General features: G+C 40.0%; 1 protein-coding gene and 1 pseudogene across 1 annotated transcript in view; one reads left to right on the top strand and one right to left on the bottom strand.

Annotated features, from left to right (window-relative positions):
- LOC103228655 (Fanconi anemia group D2 protein) overlaps positions 1–17,354 on the top strand; it is a 39,924-nt gene that overhangs the window by 8,336 nt on the left and 14,234 nt on the right. Inside the window, 9 exon segments of the mRNA XM_073009595.1 lie at positions 3,019–3,106; positions 3,298–3,301; positions 3,656–3,725; positions 4,076–4,207; positions 4,571–4,593; positions 4,596–4,678; positions 4,915–4,950; positions 16,467–16,533; positions 16,536–16,609. Coding sequence (XP_072865696.1) covers positions 3,019–3,106; positions 3,298–3,301; positions 3,656–3,725; positions 4,076–4,207; positions 4,571–4,593; positions 4,596–4,678; positions 4,915–4,950; positions 16,467–16,533; positions 16,536–16,609 — 577 coding nt within the window.
- Positions 10,648–11,885, bottom strand: LOC119625862 (nucleophosmin-like; annotated as a pseudogene).

Here is a 17,354-nt window from a genome sequence, read left to right as displayed (position 1 = left end):
TAAATTATGTAGCAAGATAGACTTTCTGTTGATGTATATAGTTCTGTGAATTTTAATACATGTAGATTCATGTGAATACCACTACAATCAGGGTATAAAAGAATTCCTTCACCCCCCTTCCCCCAAACCTCCCTGTGTTATCCTCTTGTAGTCCCATCCTCCCTCCCATGCCCCAACCCCAGGCAACCGTTGATCTTGTCACTATAGTTCTGTCCTTTGTGGAATGTCATAGAATATGTAACCTTTTGAGTCTGGCTTTTGTCATTCAACATAATGCTTTTGAGATTTATTTAAGTTGCTGCATGCATCAATAGTTTATTCCTTTTTATTGCTGCATAGTTTTTGATTGGATTGCTGTACCAGTTTGTCTATCTCTTCACTTGCTGAAGGACATTTGGGTTGTTTCCAATTTTTGGTGGTTACGAATAGGGCTGCTATAAACATTCATGGATTTTATTTGTTTGTTTTGTTTTTTGTTTTTTGAGATAGAGTCTTGCTCTGTTGCCCAGGCTGGAGTGCAGTTTGGCTCACTGCAACCTCTGCCTGCCGGATTCAAGCAATTCTCCTGCCTCAGCCTCCTGAGTAGAGTACCTCGGACAACAGGCATGTGCCACCACACCCGGCCAATTTTTGTACTTTTTTTTTTTTTTTTTTTTAGTAGTAGAGATGGGGTTTCACCATGTTGGCCAGGCTCGTCTCAAACTCCCGACCTCAAGTGATCCGCCCACCTTGGCCTCCCAAAGTGTTGGGATTACAGACGAACCACCATGCCCGGCCAAATAATTTTTATTATTATTTTTTTTCTGATACAGAGTCTCGCTCTGTCACCCAGGCTGGAGTGTAGTTGCACAATCTCAGCTCTCTGCAACCTCTGCCTCCTGGGTTCAAGCGATTCTCTTGCCTCAGCCTCCTGAGTAGCTGGGATTACAGGCGTGTGCCACCACACCCGGCAAATTTTTGTATTTTTAGTAGAGATGGGGTTTCATTGTGTTGGTCAGGCTGGTCTCGAACTCCTGACCTCATGATCTACCCACCTCAGCCTCCCAAAGTGCTGGGATTACAGGCGTGAGCCATCGTGCCTGGCCACCAGATGATTTTTTTAATAAACATAAGATTTCATTTCTCCAGGGTAAATATCTAGGATTTGGGTGCGGGACCATTTGGCACATATTTAATTTTATAAGAAACCAGCGAACTGCTTTCTGGCATGGCTGACCGTTTTGCATTTCCAGCAGCGGTAGCTGAGCATTCTAGTTGCCCTGCAGCCTCCCCCGTATTTGCCTTTGTCAGTTATTTTAGCCATTCTAATAGGTGGAATCTCATGGTGCCTTTAACTTGCATTTCCTTAACAGTTGCTAATGTCGAACATATTTTCATGTGCTTATTGGCTGGCTGTATATTCACCTTGGTGAAGTATCTGTTCAAATCTTTTGCTCCTTTTGTTGTTGTCAGTCAGGATTGTTTGTTTTCTTGATGTTGAGTTTTGGGAGTTTTTTATTCTTGATACCAATTCTTTGGCAGATATATTGTTTACAGATACTTTCTCCCACTCTGTAGCCAATATTTTCATTCTCTTGACAATGTCTGTCACAGAGCAAACATGCATTTTTAATTTTCATTAGGTCCAATTTATCAACGGGAGATAAATTTTCCTGCTAATAACCATGCTTTTTGTGTCATCTCTATGCACCCCCTGCCTAACTGTAGATCACAAAAGTTTTTCTCCCATATGTTCTTAAAACTATAATTTTAGGTTTTACAAACAAACCTATGATCCATTTTGAATTAATTTTTGTGTAGGCTGTGTAGTTTAGGTTGTAATACAGGTTGTGTAGTTGAGGTTGTAATACAGGTTGTGTAGTTGAGGTTGTAATACAGGTTGTGCAGTTTAGGTTGTAATACAGGTTGTGTAGTTTAGGTTGTAATACAGGCTGTATAGTTTAGGTTGTAATACAGGCTGTGTAGTTTAGGTTGTAATACAGGTTGTGTAGTTTAGGTTGTAATACAGGCTGTGTAGTTTAGGTTGTAATATAGGTTGTGCAGTTTAGGTTGAGGCTCATTTTTTTTGCAAATGGATAATTTTTCCAGCACCATTTATTGTAAAGTTTATCATTCTCCATTGAATTGCCTTCATACCTTTGTGAGAAAGCAATTGGTCATATTTTGTGTGGGTGTGTTTCTGGACTCTCTATTCTGTTCCATTGATTTATATTTCTGTCCCCCAGCCAGTACTACACCATCTAGATTAATGGAGATTTATAATGTCTTAAAATTCAGTAGTCTTAAAATTGGTATTGCTTCTATTTTATTATTTTTCAAAATTGTTTTGTATTCGTGTTCCTTTGCCTTTCCCATATTTCATTTTATTTTTAATGATGTTATAATTTTTTATTCATTTTATTTTTTTAGAGATGAGGTCTTGCTCTGTTGCTCAGACTAGAATTCAGAGGTGCGATCGTAGCTCACAGCAATCTCGAATTCCAGGGCTCAAGTGATCTTCTTGCTTCAGCCTCTCCCCGCTCCCTTTAAAAAAAAAAATCAGCTTGTATATATTATCAATAATCCCTCTGGGATTTTTACTGCAATAATGTTAAATCTATAGACAAATATGAAGAGAATTGACTTCTTTACTATATTGGGTCTTCTGATCCATAAAGATGGTATATCAGTCTCTCCATCTATTTAGATTTCTTTTGGAGTTGCTTTCTTTTAACACTTTAAATCCCTCACTCCACTTTCTTCTTGTTTGCCTAATTTCTGACAAGATATCAGCTATAATTTTATCCTTGTTCTCCTATAGTTAGGTGTTCTCTCACCCACTCCCCAACTTCTTTTAAGGGTTTTCTGTCATTGGACTGTTGTCTGTCATTAGTTTGGAAGATTCTCGGCCATTATTATAATATGTATTATTTTTTGCAGTCAAAACAATTTTTAAAGAAACATATTATAAACAAGTCATTGTCTGCCCAGCTGTGTTCAAACCATTACACAACTTTTTTGTTTTTCTACCATTCACAGTGACCTACTGATGGAGAATACTTCACTCACTGTCCCAATCCTGGATGTCCTTTCCAGCCTGCGACTTGACCCAAAATTCCTATTGAAGGTAGGAAAGACTCAGCTTTCCAGAAGCAGAGCCCACTTTCCAACCTCCCAGAACAGGTGCTAGTTGTTGTCTTGGGAGAAATCTTGTGTAATGAATATTTCATTTTGAAACCATAGTGAATCATATTTGATATCTCTCTTTTTTTATTTTTCTCAATGAGTTTCAGATGCTATTCTATGATAGATTCACAGGTCTGTTTTTAAGCAGTAAGTTTTGAGTAGAAATCTTCTATATTGTCTGAATTGTACCTACTTCCCATAGGAATAATACTTTTTCTGCCTTACTGTAGCCAATTGAGAATTTAGGCTCTAAATGTAAGATAATAGCTCTGTTTCACATTTATTGTCTGTCTGTTTTTGATGAAGCTGCGGTATTAACAACTAAAAGATGGTAATTTGGGGAAAAATATAGAGTTTTTTTTTTCCTAAATTACAAGTGGGAAAATTGAGTGAGAGAAGTGATTTTTTTCTAATTTTACCTAACAGTTCAGTACAAATTGAGGTATATCAATATGAAAACGTATTAAGTTTTTGTGCTTTTAATTTTTAGGTTCGCCAGTGATGGATAAGTTGTCATCTATTAGATTGGAGGATTTACCCGTGACAATAAGCTCATTCTTCATTCCCATCACACCTAGATAAAGGGACTTAAATTGATAAATCCCAATTGCTCTTCTCTGTCCCCAGACTAACCGAGAATACTGACTAACCCAGATAGCATTCAGCGAAGAGAATGGAGCTATTCAACAGATTCATAAGCTGCTATAAGTTACATTTAACTCTTTCTGTGTAGTGCCTCACAGAATTCTGAAATTTTGGGTCTGACATTCTATGACATTGCATTAGCTATTCTAATCAACGCTATTTTTCAGAATGTCTTGTACAACGTTTAAAATTTTTTCTTCCTCAGTCTTTCAGGAGATTGTCATGGCTGAGAGACTGGACTGTGCCTACCCACTAGGAATGAACAGAAAACCATAGCTAATATTTACTTTCTGCAGGTAATTTCTGAGCTTTGGGAGAAGCTGGATCTGCAACATTGTGTTTTGCCATCACGGTTGCAGGCTTCCCAAGTAAAGTTGAAAAGTAAAGAACAAGCAAGGTAAAGGGCTTACGGATAATTGCCACCTTTCTCTCACACAGGATGTCACAATTTTCTGACATCCCAAAGTCAGAGTTAGAGCTTAATACTTACAACTACAAATAATGGTACTACTATGACATTTACATCTAGTATTGTACAGTGTTTCAAATTACATATATGTGTGTGAGTGTGTATGTGTTTATATGTTTTCTTAGCCATTCAGATCAATCCCAGACAGACTACAGTACAAGTTTATTAGCTATCTTATATGTGGGGTTGTCATTTCCTCCAGGGGTACATGGCTTCTAAGCAGGAACTCAGATCTTGTAAGTTCTTTTCTGGTAGGTAAGAGTAATTTTTTTTCCTCTGTGCTACTTGTAGTTCCTCAGGAAATCAAGAAAGCAGCATCAGAGCTGTGTTATTCTCCTCTTTGGTGTAATAAAGTCAGCTATTTGATATGAGAAAACCATTTCAGAAGCCTGGATTAAGGTGAGATCTTTGGAACTTTGATTATCAAGGAGGAAATGAGTGGCAATTAGTGACAGATGTATAACTGAGGTAGATTGAAATAAAAATCTCAAAAGTCATTCGAGTGGAAATGATAGCTGATGGCTGCCATATGGACACACTGGCTCTTGGATGACATAACAGGGCTTGCTGAGTAAGGTGAAACGTGTTTCACTGATGTGTCGTAATGTTTTTGTGACTGTTTCTTGTTTTTTCAGGCAATTGAAAACACTGCCTCAGTGTCTGAACACAAGGTAATGTTCATGTACTATGCATTTTCAGTATTGCAGACGTAAAAGTAATGACGTTGGCTAGCTTGCCTTCCCGCTTTCTTTCTTTCCCCTCCTTCCAGTCACTCTTTTCTTCTCTTCTCTAGTTGCTCTACTAAACATTAGCTGTCTGGGGAAGATAATCTGAGGGGGCGACTGGCCAGATAGCCTGCCCCTACTCACTCTGGCTATAAAATAAGTCTATAGTATCCATAAGGGGAAATACTAACAGTGTAACCAAGCATATCAAGATGCAGTCAAAGAAGCCAAGTCCCCACTGATGAGATGAAGAAAATAACCACCTGAGTCTCAGGTCCATGTATCTGCCTGATTGCCCTTCCTTCCACCCAGCACCACTGTCAAGATAATGGCATTCCATGTTTTATTTTACTTTGCCCATGTAGACCTGACTGGAGTAAATCAGTCTGTCCGCTGTCAAGGCAATGGTACTGGATCTTATGTCTTTATTAATTCTAGAAATATCTTCCATCAAAAAGCCAGATGATTGCCTGGGCACAGTGGCTCATGCCTATAATCCCAGCATTTTGGGAGGCTGAGGCAGGCGGATTGTCTGAGGTCAGGAGTTTGAGACCAGCCTGGCCAATGTAGCGAAAACCCGTCTCTACTAAACACACACACACACACACACACACACACACACACACACACACACACACACAAAATTAGCCTGGCCTAGTGGCATGCACCACTGCACTCCAGCCTGGGCGACAGTGCAAGACTCCATCTCAAAAAATAAAAAGCCAGATGATTGAGTTCCTTAGGTGCTGATTGGTTGCCTTTAAAGATTTTTCTTTGGTTGGAATCTGTTTTGTGGGATTTTTGTTGTGTTAGCCAATTTTTGGATGACTATCTTAAAAGCTTTCATGATGCTGAATAAAGCAATGAAAATTCGTAATTTTTTATGGTGAAAAATATCGAAATACTCCAATACACTGTTTTTGGTTTTGGATAAACATAAATTTACCACCTTGGCTACCTGCATAACTATTTTTACATATTCGTAATCATTGTATAAATATAATTTGTTTTCTTTTTTCTCTTAACATTTTTTCTTCTCCATGTACTTCTTCATTGTCTTCATTGCTATCTTTAATGACTGTATTCTAGTCTAATGACTCTCAATTTTGGTGTTCTAAGGAGTAGGGCATTCAGTTAAGAGAAGTAGTAAAATTTGTTTTGTTTTTTTTCTTTTGTGTCCTGCTTGCCTTTTTTTTTTTTTGACAAGAGAAAACCACAGGTGAATATTTATGCAAACACAGGCTAAGAAAATAATTTCTATAAAATATAAAAGAAAGAAATTATGTTAGAGAATGTTGATAAATATGACCATATAAAATTTATGGTTACAAAGATGAGTTGAATTGACCAATTAGCTTCTTGGAAAATATGAAAACTTGAATGCTTCTTGAAAGCACTAGAAAAAGGTCTGTTATGTGATCTATTTTTTAAAGAGAAGTCCCAGGATAAAAGGAATATATCTTTTTTATTATTATTATACTGTAAGTTCTAGAGTACATGTGCACAATGTGCTGGTTTGATACATAGGTATACGTGTGCCATGTTGGTTTGCTGCACCCATCAACTCATCATTTATGTTAGGTGTTTCTCCTAATTCTATCCCTTCCCCAGCCCCTGCCCCCGACAGGCCCCAATGTGTAATGTTCCCTGTCCTGTGTCCTAGTATTCTCGTTGTTCAGTTCCAGCCTATAAGTGAGAACATGTGGTGTTTGGTTTTCTGTCCTTGTGATAGTTTGCTCAGAATGATGGATTCCAGCTTCATCCATGTCCTTCTAAAGGACATGAACTCATCCTTTTTTATGGCTGCATAGTATTCCATGGTGTATATGTGCCACATTTTCTTAATCCAGTCTATCACTGATGGACATTTGGGTTGGTTCCAAGTCTTTGCTATTGTGAATAGTGCCGCAATAAACATACGTGTGCATGTGTCTTTATAGTAGCATGATTTATAATCTTTTGGGTATATACCCAGTAATGGGACCTCTGGGTCAAATGGTATTTCTAGTTCTAGATCCTTGAGGAATCGCCACACTGTCTTCCACAATGGTTGAACTAATTTACACTTCCACCAACGGTGTAAAAGCATTCGTATTTCTCCACATCCTCTCCAGCATCTGTTGTTTCCTGACTTTTTTAATGATTGACATTCTAACTGGCGTGAGATGGTATCTCATTGTGGTTTTGATTTGCATTTCCCTGATGACCAGTGATGCTGAGCATTTTTTCATGTGGTTAGCTGCATAAGTGTCTTCTTTTGAGGAGTGTCTGTTCATATCCTTTGCCTATTTTTTGATGGGGTTGTTTGATTTTTTCTTGTGAATTTGTTTGAGTTCTTTGTAGATTCTGGGTATCAGCCCTTTGTCAGATGGGTAGATTGCAAAAATTTTCTCCCATTCTGTAGGTTGCCTGTTCACTCTGATGGTAGTTTCTTTTGCTGTGCAGAAGATCTTTGGTTTAATTAGATCCTGTTTGTCTATTTAGACTTTTGTTGCCGTTGCTTTTGGTATTTCAGTCATGAAGTCATTGCCCATGCCTATGTCCTGAATGGTATTGCCTAGGTTTTCTTCTAGGGTTTTTATGGTTTTAGGTCTAACATTTAAGTCTTAAATCCATCTTGAATTAATTTTTGTATAAGGTGTAAGGAAGGGATCCAATTTCAGCTTTCTACATATGGCTAGCCAGTTTTCCCAGCACCATTTATTAAATAGGGACTCCTTTCCCCATTTCTTGTTTTTGTCAGGTTTGTCAAAGATCAGATGGTTGTAGATGTGTGGCGTTATTTCTGAGGGTTCTGTTCTGTTCCATTGGTCTATATCTCTGTTTTGGTACCAGTACCATGCTGTTTTGGTTACTGTAGACTTGTATAGTTTGAAGTCAGGTAGCGTGATGCCTCCAGATTTGTTCTTTTTGTTTAGGATTTTTTTGGCAATGTGAGCTCTTGTTTGGTTCCATATGAACTTTAAAGTAGTTTTTTCCAACTCTGTGAAGAAAGTAATAGGTAGCTTGATGGGGATGGCATTGAGTCTATAAATTACCTTGGGCAGTATGACCATTTTCATGATATTGATTCTTCCTATCCATGAGCATGGAATGTTCTTCCATTTGTTTGTGTCCTCTTTTATTTCGTTGAGCAGTGGTTTGTAGTTCTCCTTGAAGAAGTCCTTCACATCCCTTGTAAGTTGGATTCCTAGGCATTTTATTCTCTTCGTAGCAATTTTGAATGGGAGTTCACTCATGATTTGGCTTTGTCTGTTATTGGTGTATAGGAATGCTTGTGATTTTTGCACATTGATTTTGTATCCTGAGACTTTGCTGAAGTTGCTTATCAGCTTAAGGTGATTTTGGGCTGAGATGATGGGGTTTTCTAAATATACAATCATGTCATCAGCAAACAGGGACAATTTGACTTCCTCTTTTTCTAATTGAATACCTTTTTTTTCTTTCTCTTGCCTAATTGCCCTGGTCAGAACCTCCAACACTATGTTGAATAGGAGTGGTGAGAGAGGGCATCCCTGTCTTGTGCCGGTTTTCAAAGGGAATGCTTCCAGTTTTTGCCCATTCAGTATGATATTGGCTGTGGGTTTGTCATAAATAGCTCTTATTATTTTGAGATACGTCCCATCAATACCTAGTTTATTGAGCATTTTTAGCATGAAGGGCTGCTGAATTTTGTCAAAGGCCTTTTCCGCATCTATTGGGATAATCATGCAGTTTTTATCATTGGTTCTGTTTATCTGATGGATTACGTTTATTGATTTGCGAGTGTTGAACCAGCCTTGCATCCCAGGGATGAAGCTGACTTGATCGTGGTGGGTAAGCTTTTAGATGTGCTGCTGGATTTGGTTTGCCAGTATTTTACTGAGGATTTTTGCATCAATGTTCATCAGGGATATTGGTCTAAAATTCCCTTTTTTGTGTGTGTCTCTGCTAGGCTTTGGTATCAGGATGACGCTGTCCTTATAAAATGAGTTAGGGAGGAGTCCATCTTTTTCTATTGATTGGAATAGTTTCAGAAGGAATGGTACCAGCTCCTCTTTGTACCCCTGGTAGAATTCAGCTGTGAATCCTTCTGGTCCTGGACTTTTTTTTGGTTGGTAGGCTATTAATTATTGCCTCAATTTCAGAGCCTGTTATTGGTCTATTCAGAGATTCAACTTCTTCCTGGTTTATTCTTGAGAGGGTATATGTGTCCAGGAATTTATCCATTTCTTCTACATTTTCTAGTTTATTTGCCTAGAGGTGTTTATAGTATTCTCTGATGGTAGTTTGTATTTCTGTATGATCGGTGGTGATATCCCCTTTATTATTTTTTTTTATTGGGTCTATTTGATTCTTCTCTTTTTTCTTCTTTATTAGTCTCACTAGCAGTCTATCAATTTTGTTAATCTTTTCAAAAATCCAGCTCCTGGATTCATTGATTTTTTGAAGGGTTTTTTGTGTCTCTATCTCCTTTAGTTCTTCCCTGATGTTAGTTATTTCTTGCCTTCTGCTAGCTTTTGAATTTGTTTGTTCTTGCTTCTCTAGTTCTTTTAATTGCAATATTAGGGTGTCGATTTTAGACCTTTCCTGCCTTCTCTTGTGGGCATTTAGTGCTATAAATTTTCCTCTACACACTGCTTTAAATGTGTCCTAGAGATTCTGGTATGTTGTGTCTTTGTTCTCATTGGTTTCAAGGAACATCTTTATTTCTGCCTTCATTTTGTTATTTACCCAATAGTAATTCAGGAGCAGGTTGTTCAGTTTCCACGTAGTTGTGTGGTTTTGAGTGAGTTTCTTAATCCTGAGTTCTAATTTGATTGCACTGTGGTCTGAGAGACAGTTTGTTGTGGTTTCTGTTCTTTTACATTTGCTGAGGAGTGTTTTACTACCAATTATGTGGTCAATTTTAGAATAAGTGCTATGTGGTGCTGAGAAGAATGTATATTCTGTTGATTTTTGGGATAGAGAGTTCTGTAGATGTCTATTAGGTCTGCTTGGTGCAGAGGTGAGTTCAGGTCCTGGATATCCTTGTTAACCTTTTGTCTCATTGATCTGTCTAATATTGACAGTGGGGTGTTAAAGTTTCCCATTCTTATTGTGTAGGAGTCAAAGTCTCTTTGTAGGTCTCTAAGGACTTGCTTTATGAATCTGGGTGCTCCTGTATTGGGTGCATATATATCTAGGATAGTTAGCTCTTCTTGTTGATTGATCCCTTTACCATTATGTAATGGCCTTCTGTGTCTCTTTTGATCTTTGTTGGTTTAAAGTCTGTTTTATCAGAGACTAGAATTGCAACCCCTGCTTTTTTTTTTTTTTTTTTTTTTTCCCATTTGCTTGGTAGATCTTCCTCCATCCTTTTATTTTGAGCCAATGTGTGTCTCTGCATGTGAGATGGATCTCCTGAATACAGCACACTGATGGGTCGTGACTTTTTTTTTTTTTAATTCATTCAAATATTTATTGAGCAGCTGAGGAGATACAAAGGCGATTTAAAACATTGTCAGAGGTGAGGCAAATGCACAAGTAATAGAAAGCAAAGGGCAAGCTTCACTGTATCACAGCAGTCAGAAGAAAGTGCTTTAGGGAACCAAGAGTGAGATTGTTTCCAGCCTGAAGAGGCATGGGTGGCAAATCAGAAAAGGGGATTGAGATTAAAATAGAAGACTTCAGTCTGGATTGTTGATGACACTCAGTATGGACTATATTTGTTCCTCCTTTTCCTTTCTCCCTATCTTTGGGCTTAATTTACATGTAGTGCCCAGAGCTGTTCAATGCGCTTTTTCTATACTTGCTTGCATTTTTGCTTTAATGTCTTCTACGGAACTGGTTCCTTTGGTGTTTTAGGAGTTTTTTCCTGTTTTTTGAAGGATTCTTGTCCTTTTGATCTTGGTGTTGATGATGGTTTTGAGTCTTTTCCATTCTGATTTGACTTTTGTGGATTTTTGGCTGGAGTATCTCATATAGATTTCTTCACTGGGGCTTTTTCTTCAGCTTCCTCATCATCAGAATCATCATCATCATCATCTTCATCATCATCATCATCTTCATCAGCAGCAAGTTTTACTCTTTTTTTTTTTTGAGACGGAGTCTCGCTCTGTCCCCCAGGCTGGAGTGCAGTGGCGCAATCTCGGCTCACTGCAAGCTCCGCCTCCCGGGTTCACGCCATTCTCCTACCTCAGCCTCCCGAGTAGCTGGGACTACAGGCGCCCGCCACTGCGCCCGGCTAATTTTTTTTCTATTTTTTAGTAGAGACGGGGTTTCACCATGGTCTCGATCTCCTGACCTTGTGATCCGCCGGCTTCGGCCTCCCAAAGTGCTGGGATTACAGGCGTGAGCCACCGCGCCTGGCAGTTTTACTCTTTTCTGTGGAAACTTGCTACCACCTCCAGGGGCAGACTGCTTTCTAGATATACTTAAGAGTTTCACGTCCTCCTCCTCTTCATCTTCTGACTCTGAATCTTCCTCCACAGCTACTAAGTGCTGTCCACTAATATGCACTGGCCCCGAACCACACTTCAACCTTAAGATCACTGGTGGTGTTATTTCAAAGCCCCCAAGGGAAACCATTGGCCGTACAGACATTTTCAAAGTTGCCAGTGTTACTTTAATTGGACTACCTTCGTAATTCATTGCCTCTGCTTCAACAATGTGCAATTCATCCTTTGTACCAGCCCCTAAACTGACCGTTCTTAAAGATAACTTGTGCTCATTTTCATCATTATCCACCTTAAAGTGATCATCTTTGTCAGCCTTTAGTTCACAACCGAAAAGATAGTTCTGGGGCCTCAGGGGGCTCATGTCCATGTCCATCGAATCTTCCATCAGGTGGCGGCACGCACTTAGGTGGGAGAGAAGGCAGACGGAGATAAACAAACACTGCTACAGAGAACAGCCATGCAGGATGGAATCACACCCGGTCTTGACTCTTTATCCAGTTTGCCAGTCTGTATCTTTTAATTGGGGCATTTAGCCCATTTACATTTACAGTTAATATTGTTATGTGTGAATTCGATGTTGTCATTATGATGTTAGCTGGCTATTTTGCCCATTAATTGATGCAGTTTCTTCATAGCATGGATGGTCTTTACAATTTGGCATGTTTTTGCAGTGGCTGGTACTGGTTGTTCCTTTCCATGTTTAGTGTTTCCTTCAGGAGCTCTTGTACGGCAGGCCTGATGGTGACAAAATCTCCTAGCATTTGCTTGTCTGTAAAGGATTTTATTTCTCCTTCACTGATGAAGCTTAGTTTAGCTGGATATGAAATTCTGGGTTGAAAATTCTTTTCTTTAAGAATGTTGAATACTGGTTCCCACTCTCTTCTGGCTTGTAGTGCTTCTGCCAAGAGATCCGCTGTTAGTCTGATTGGCTTCCCTTTGTGGGTAACCTGACCTTTCTCTCTGGCTGCCCTTAACATTTTTTCCTTCATTTCAACCTTGGTAAATCTGACAATTAGGCGTCTTGGAGTTGTTCTTCTCGAGGAGTATCTTTGTGGTGTTCTCTCTATTTCCTGAATTCGAATGTTGGCCTGTCTTCCTAGGTTGGGGAAGTTCTCCTGGATGATATCCTGAAGAGTGTTTTCCAACTTGGTTTCATTCTCCCTGTCACTTTCAGGCACAACAATCAAATGTAGATTTGGTCTTTTCACATAGTCCCATATTTCTTGAAGGCTTTGTGCATTTCTTTTTACTCTTTTTTTCTCTAAACTTCTCTTCTCGCTTTATTTTATTAATTTGATCTTCAATCACTGATACCCTTTCTTGCACTCAATCACATCAGCTATTGAAGCTTGTGCATGTGTCACCATGTTCTCATGCCATGGTTTTCAGCTCCATCAGATCATATACGGTCTTCTTCACACTGTTTATTCTAGTTAGCCATTTGTCTAACTGTTTTTCAAGGTTTTTAGCTTCCTTTGGATGGGTTCAAACATCTCCTTTAGCTAGGAGAAGTTTGTTATTACTGACCTTCTGAAGCTTACTTCTGTCAGCTCGTCAAAGTCATTCTCCAACCAGCTTTGTTCAGTTGCTGGCGGGAAGCTGCAATCCTTTGGAGGAGAAGAGGCGCTCTGGTTTTTAGAATTTTCAGCTTTTCTGCTCTGGTTTCTCCCCATCTTTGTGGTTTTATCTACCTTTGGTCTTTGATGTTGGTGACCTACAAATGGGGTTTTGGTGTAGATGTCCTTTTTGTTGACGTTGGTGCTATTCCTTTCTGCTTGTTAGTTTTCCTTGTAACAGTCGGGTCCCTCAGGTGCAGGTCTGTTGGAGTTTGCTGGAGGTCCATTCCAGATCCTGTTTGCCTAGGTATCACCAGTGGAGGCTACACAACAGCAAATATTGCAGAACAGCAAATATTGCTGCCTGATCCTTTCTTTGGAAGCTTCATCCCAGATGGGCACCAGGCTATATGAGGAGTCTATTGGCCCCTTCTGGGAGGTGTCTCCCAGTTAGGCTACACAGGGGTCAGGGACTCACTTGAGGAGGCAGTCTGTCCATTCACAGAACTCAAACGCCATGCTGGGAGAACTACTGCTCTCTTCAGAGCTGTCAGACAGGGATGTTTAAGTCTGCAGAAGTTGTCTGCTGCCTTTTGTTCAGCTATGCACTGCCCACAGAGGTGGAGACTATAGAGGGCTAGGCCTTGCTCAGCTGTGGTGGGGTCCACCCAGTTTAAGCTTCCCAGCCGCTTTACCTACTCAAGCCTCAGCAATAGCAGACACCCCTCCCCCAGCCTGGCTGCCACCTTGCAGTTTGATCTCAGACTGCTGCACTAGCAGTGAGCAAGGCCCATGGGCGTGGGACCTGCTAAGCTGGGCCCAGGAGATAATCTCTTTGTCTGCCGGTTGCTAAGACCTCGGGAAAAGCACAGTATTTGGGTGTGAGTTGCCTGATATTCCAGGTACAGTTTGTCGTGGCTTCCCTTGGCTATTAAAGGGAAATCTCCAGACCCCTTGTGCTTCCTGGGTGAGGTGACGCCCCACCCTGCTTAGGCTCACCCTCTATGGGCTGCACCCACTGTCCAACCAGTCCCAATGAGATGAACCAGGTACCTCAGTTGGAAATGCAGAAATCACCCATCTTCTGCGTTGATCACACTGGGAGCTGCAGACTGGAGCTGTTCCTATTCGGCCATCTTGGATAAAAGGCCCTGCTTGCCTTTTTAACTGTTTTTGTTTGTTTGTTTGTTTGTTTGTTTTCCTAGAAGCATGGACTCAAGTTGCCCTGAATATACTCTCAACGTTTTCTCTTTGTTTTGTTTTGTTTTAAGAGACCAGGTCTTGCTCTGTCACCCAAGTTGGAGTACAGTGGCAGCACCATAGCTCACTGCAGCCTCAAACTCCTGGGTTCAAGTGATCCTCCCATCTCAATCTTCAGAGTAGCTGGGACTACAGGCAAGCACCACCAGGCCCTGCTAATTCTTTTTTTGTTTTGTTTTTTCTGAGACAGAGTTTTGCTCTTTCACCCAGGCTGGAGTGAAGTGGCATAATCTCAGCTCACTGCAACCTCTGTCCCCTGGGTTGAAGCAATTATCCTGCCTCAGCCTCCCTAGTAGCTGGGATTATAGGTGCCTGCCACCATGCCCAGCTAAGTTTTGTGTTTCTAGTAGAGACAGGATTTTGCCATGTTGGCCACGCAGGTCTCGAACTCCTGACCTCAGGTGATCCACCTGCATTGGCCTCTCAAAGTGCTAGGATTACAGGTATGAGCCACCACACCCAGCCAATTCTTTTATTTTTTATAGAGATGAGGTCTTGGTGTGTTGCCCAGGCTGGTCTCAACTTTTTAGCTTCAAGTGATCCTCCTGCTTGGACCTCCCAAAGTGCTGGGATTATAGGCTTGAGCCACCACACCCAGTCATCATATTTTTCTTTTTTAAATGTAGGTAAACAAGCTAATTGTGGAGAAAAACTCACAAGAAATCTACAGATGTAAAAAATACAGTTTTTCTCCACTCTCTGTCCCATTCCTCAGAGATAATCATACTTCCAAATTTTTTCTGTTCATATACAAGCTATAATTATGCACAAGTACAGGTATACCCTTATGCCTACACATATGTAGGTTTATATATTGCTTTTATAAAAGCAGAATCTTAACTATGATTATGGGTGGTGGTGGTGTTGTTTAAAGAGACAGGGTCTCACTCTGTCACCAGGCTGGAGTGCAGTGGCATAATCATAGCTCACTGTTGCCTCCACCTCCTGGGCTCAACGATCCTCCCTTCTCAGCCTCCCAAAGCAGTGGGATTATAGGCATGAGCCACCATGCCTAGCCTGATTATCCTTTTGCAGGTTGCTGTTTTTTCCACTTCATGTCAGGAATGTCCTTTCTCTGTCAAAAAATATAGTATGTCTCAGCAGTCCCTGACCTTTTTGGCACCAGGGACTGGTTTCATGGAAGACAGTTTTTCCACAGACCATGTTGGGGCGTGATTTCAGGATGATACTGTTCCACCTTAGATCATCAGGCACTACTTAGATTCTCGTAAGGAATGTGCAGCCTAGATCCTGTGCATGTGCAGTTCACAATAGGGTTCACACTCCCATGAGAATCTAATGCAGCCACTATTCTGACAGGAGGTGGATCTCAGGTGGTAATGACCACTTGACTGCCACTCACCTCCTCCTGTGCAGCTTGGTTCCTAGCAGACCATGGACTCCGTGGTCCAGGGGTTGGAGACCTCTGGTCTAGCTTATTCTTTTTTTTTCAGTTTTGTAATTAAAAATTCTTTTTAAGACAGAGTCTTGCTGTGTCACCCAGGCTAGAGTGCAATGGCACTATCTTGGCTCACTGCAACCTCTGCCTCCCGGGGTTCAAGTGATTCACCTGCCTCAGCCTCCTGAGTAGCTGGGATTACAGGCACCTGCCACCATGACCAGCTAATGTTTTTGTGTGTATTTTTAGTAGAAATGGGGTTTCACCATGTTGGCCAGGCTGGTCTCAAACTCCTGACCTCAGGTGATATGCCCACATCAGCCTCCCAAAGTGCTGGGATTACAGGCATGAGCCACCATGCCCAGCGTGGCTTGTTCTTTTTGATGACTGTGTAATATTCCAAAATTTAAAATTACTCCATCATAATTTATTGAACCTTTCCCGCATTGATGGGCATTTATAGTCTTTCCAACTTTTCACAAAGTAATTTTCCTAGTAATAGTGAAAATACATACTGGAGTTGGCAAGTGATTGAATCTTTCTTTTAATAAATGTGAAGATGTCCAAAGTTACTTCTGTAGTAATATCACTTTCATGTATATAGCAATGTATTCTTAAGAGATACCAGTGGTTAATAGTTGTGGCACTTTATTGCTCTGAAAAATATTTCTGGATTTTGTGAAAAGTGTGGATAACCCCAAGGGAGTATGCGGAACAAATGAGTATCATCCATTCTGTGTTTTAATGGGGGGAAAGCTGCTGTTTCATTGTAGCAAATATACTGATTTGTTAACTGTTTTTCTATTATTGCATATTTATTGACAATAGATTTTTGACCTGGTGATGCTTTTCATCATCTATAGCAGCAATACTCAGACAAAGAAGTATATTGAAAGGTGCTAAGAAATAAGATTCGATCAGGCTGCATTCAAGAACAGCTGCTCCAGAGTACATTCTCTGTTCATGACTTAGTAAGTGTCAGAGACTATTGATCTTTAATCTAAAACGGAAAGCTTTACAGTTCCCATGTAAAATTTCATCTTGTTTCAGTCCATTGTTCAAACCCATTGAGATTTTTGAATTTTATTTTTGCATTAATTATTTTAATTGTCTATCTCAGTGCAGTTTGCAACTTTGCCAAACTGACCTTCCATATCCTATTCTAAGTAGCTTATAAAAACTTTGAAGGGAATAGGACCCGCCTATAGAAACTAGCAGAAACGTAAATATGAACCTACTTGAACTATCACTCTTTGGCCATTCAAAACTGTGGACTTTAGGTGATAATTCCTCTAGAAATGTAAGTTATTCAAACTGGAATTTTATAAGCTGGGAATAGTGTTTTGCTGGCTGAATGTTCAGGATACTAATAGTATAGAACTTAGAAAACTGGATGGGCCAGTGGTTTGGGGTTTGGGTTAGGAGCTAATGAGAATACTTCATTGGGTCTTAAATTTTATATTTAGGAATAGATTTAATGTTTGTATTATTTTACCTTGCAGTTCTTTCTGTGTTTATTTCTACCAATGATATATGTTTTGGGCTGTAATTTTCTAGAGGGCAGAAACCATATGTAATTTTTCATTGTATTTTCCCCAATAAAGCATTATACCCAGCTGAGTACTAAATGTAAGATTTTTAAAAAAATTGTGGTATCAGTAAGGAAGCTATGTTTATTAACTAGTTATTTACTGTGGGTCCATTAATGTCTATGTA

This window comes from Chlorocebus sabaeus, chromosome 22 (genome assembly GCF_047675955.1).
Source record: "Chlorocebus sabaeus isolate Y175 chromosome 22, mChlSab1.0.hap1, whole genome shotgun sequence".
Taxonomy (NCBI): domain Eukaryota; kingdom Metazoa; phylum Chordata; class Mammalia; order Primates; family Cercopithecidae; genus Chlorocebus; species Chlorocebus sabaeus.
The sequence above is the reverse complement of the archived record's forward strand: the minus strand, read 5'-3'. Positions and strand labels throughout refer to the sequence as shown.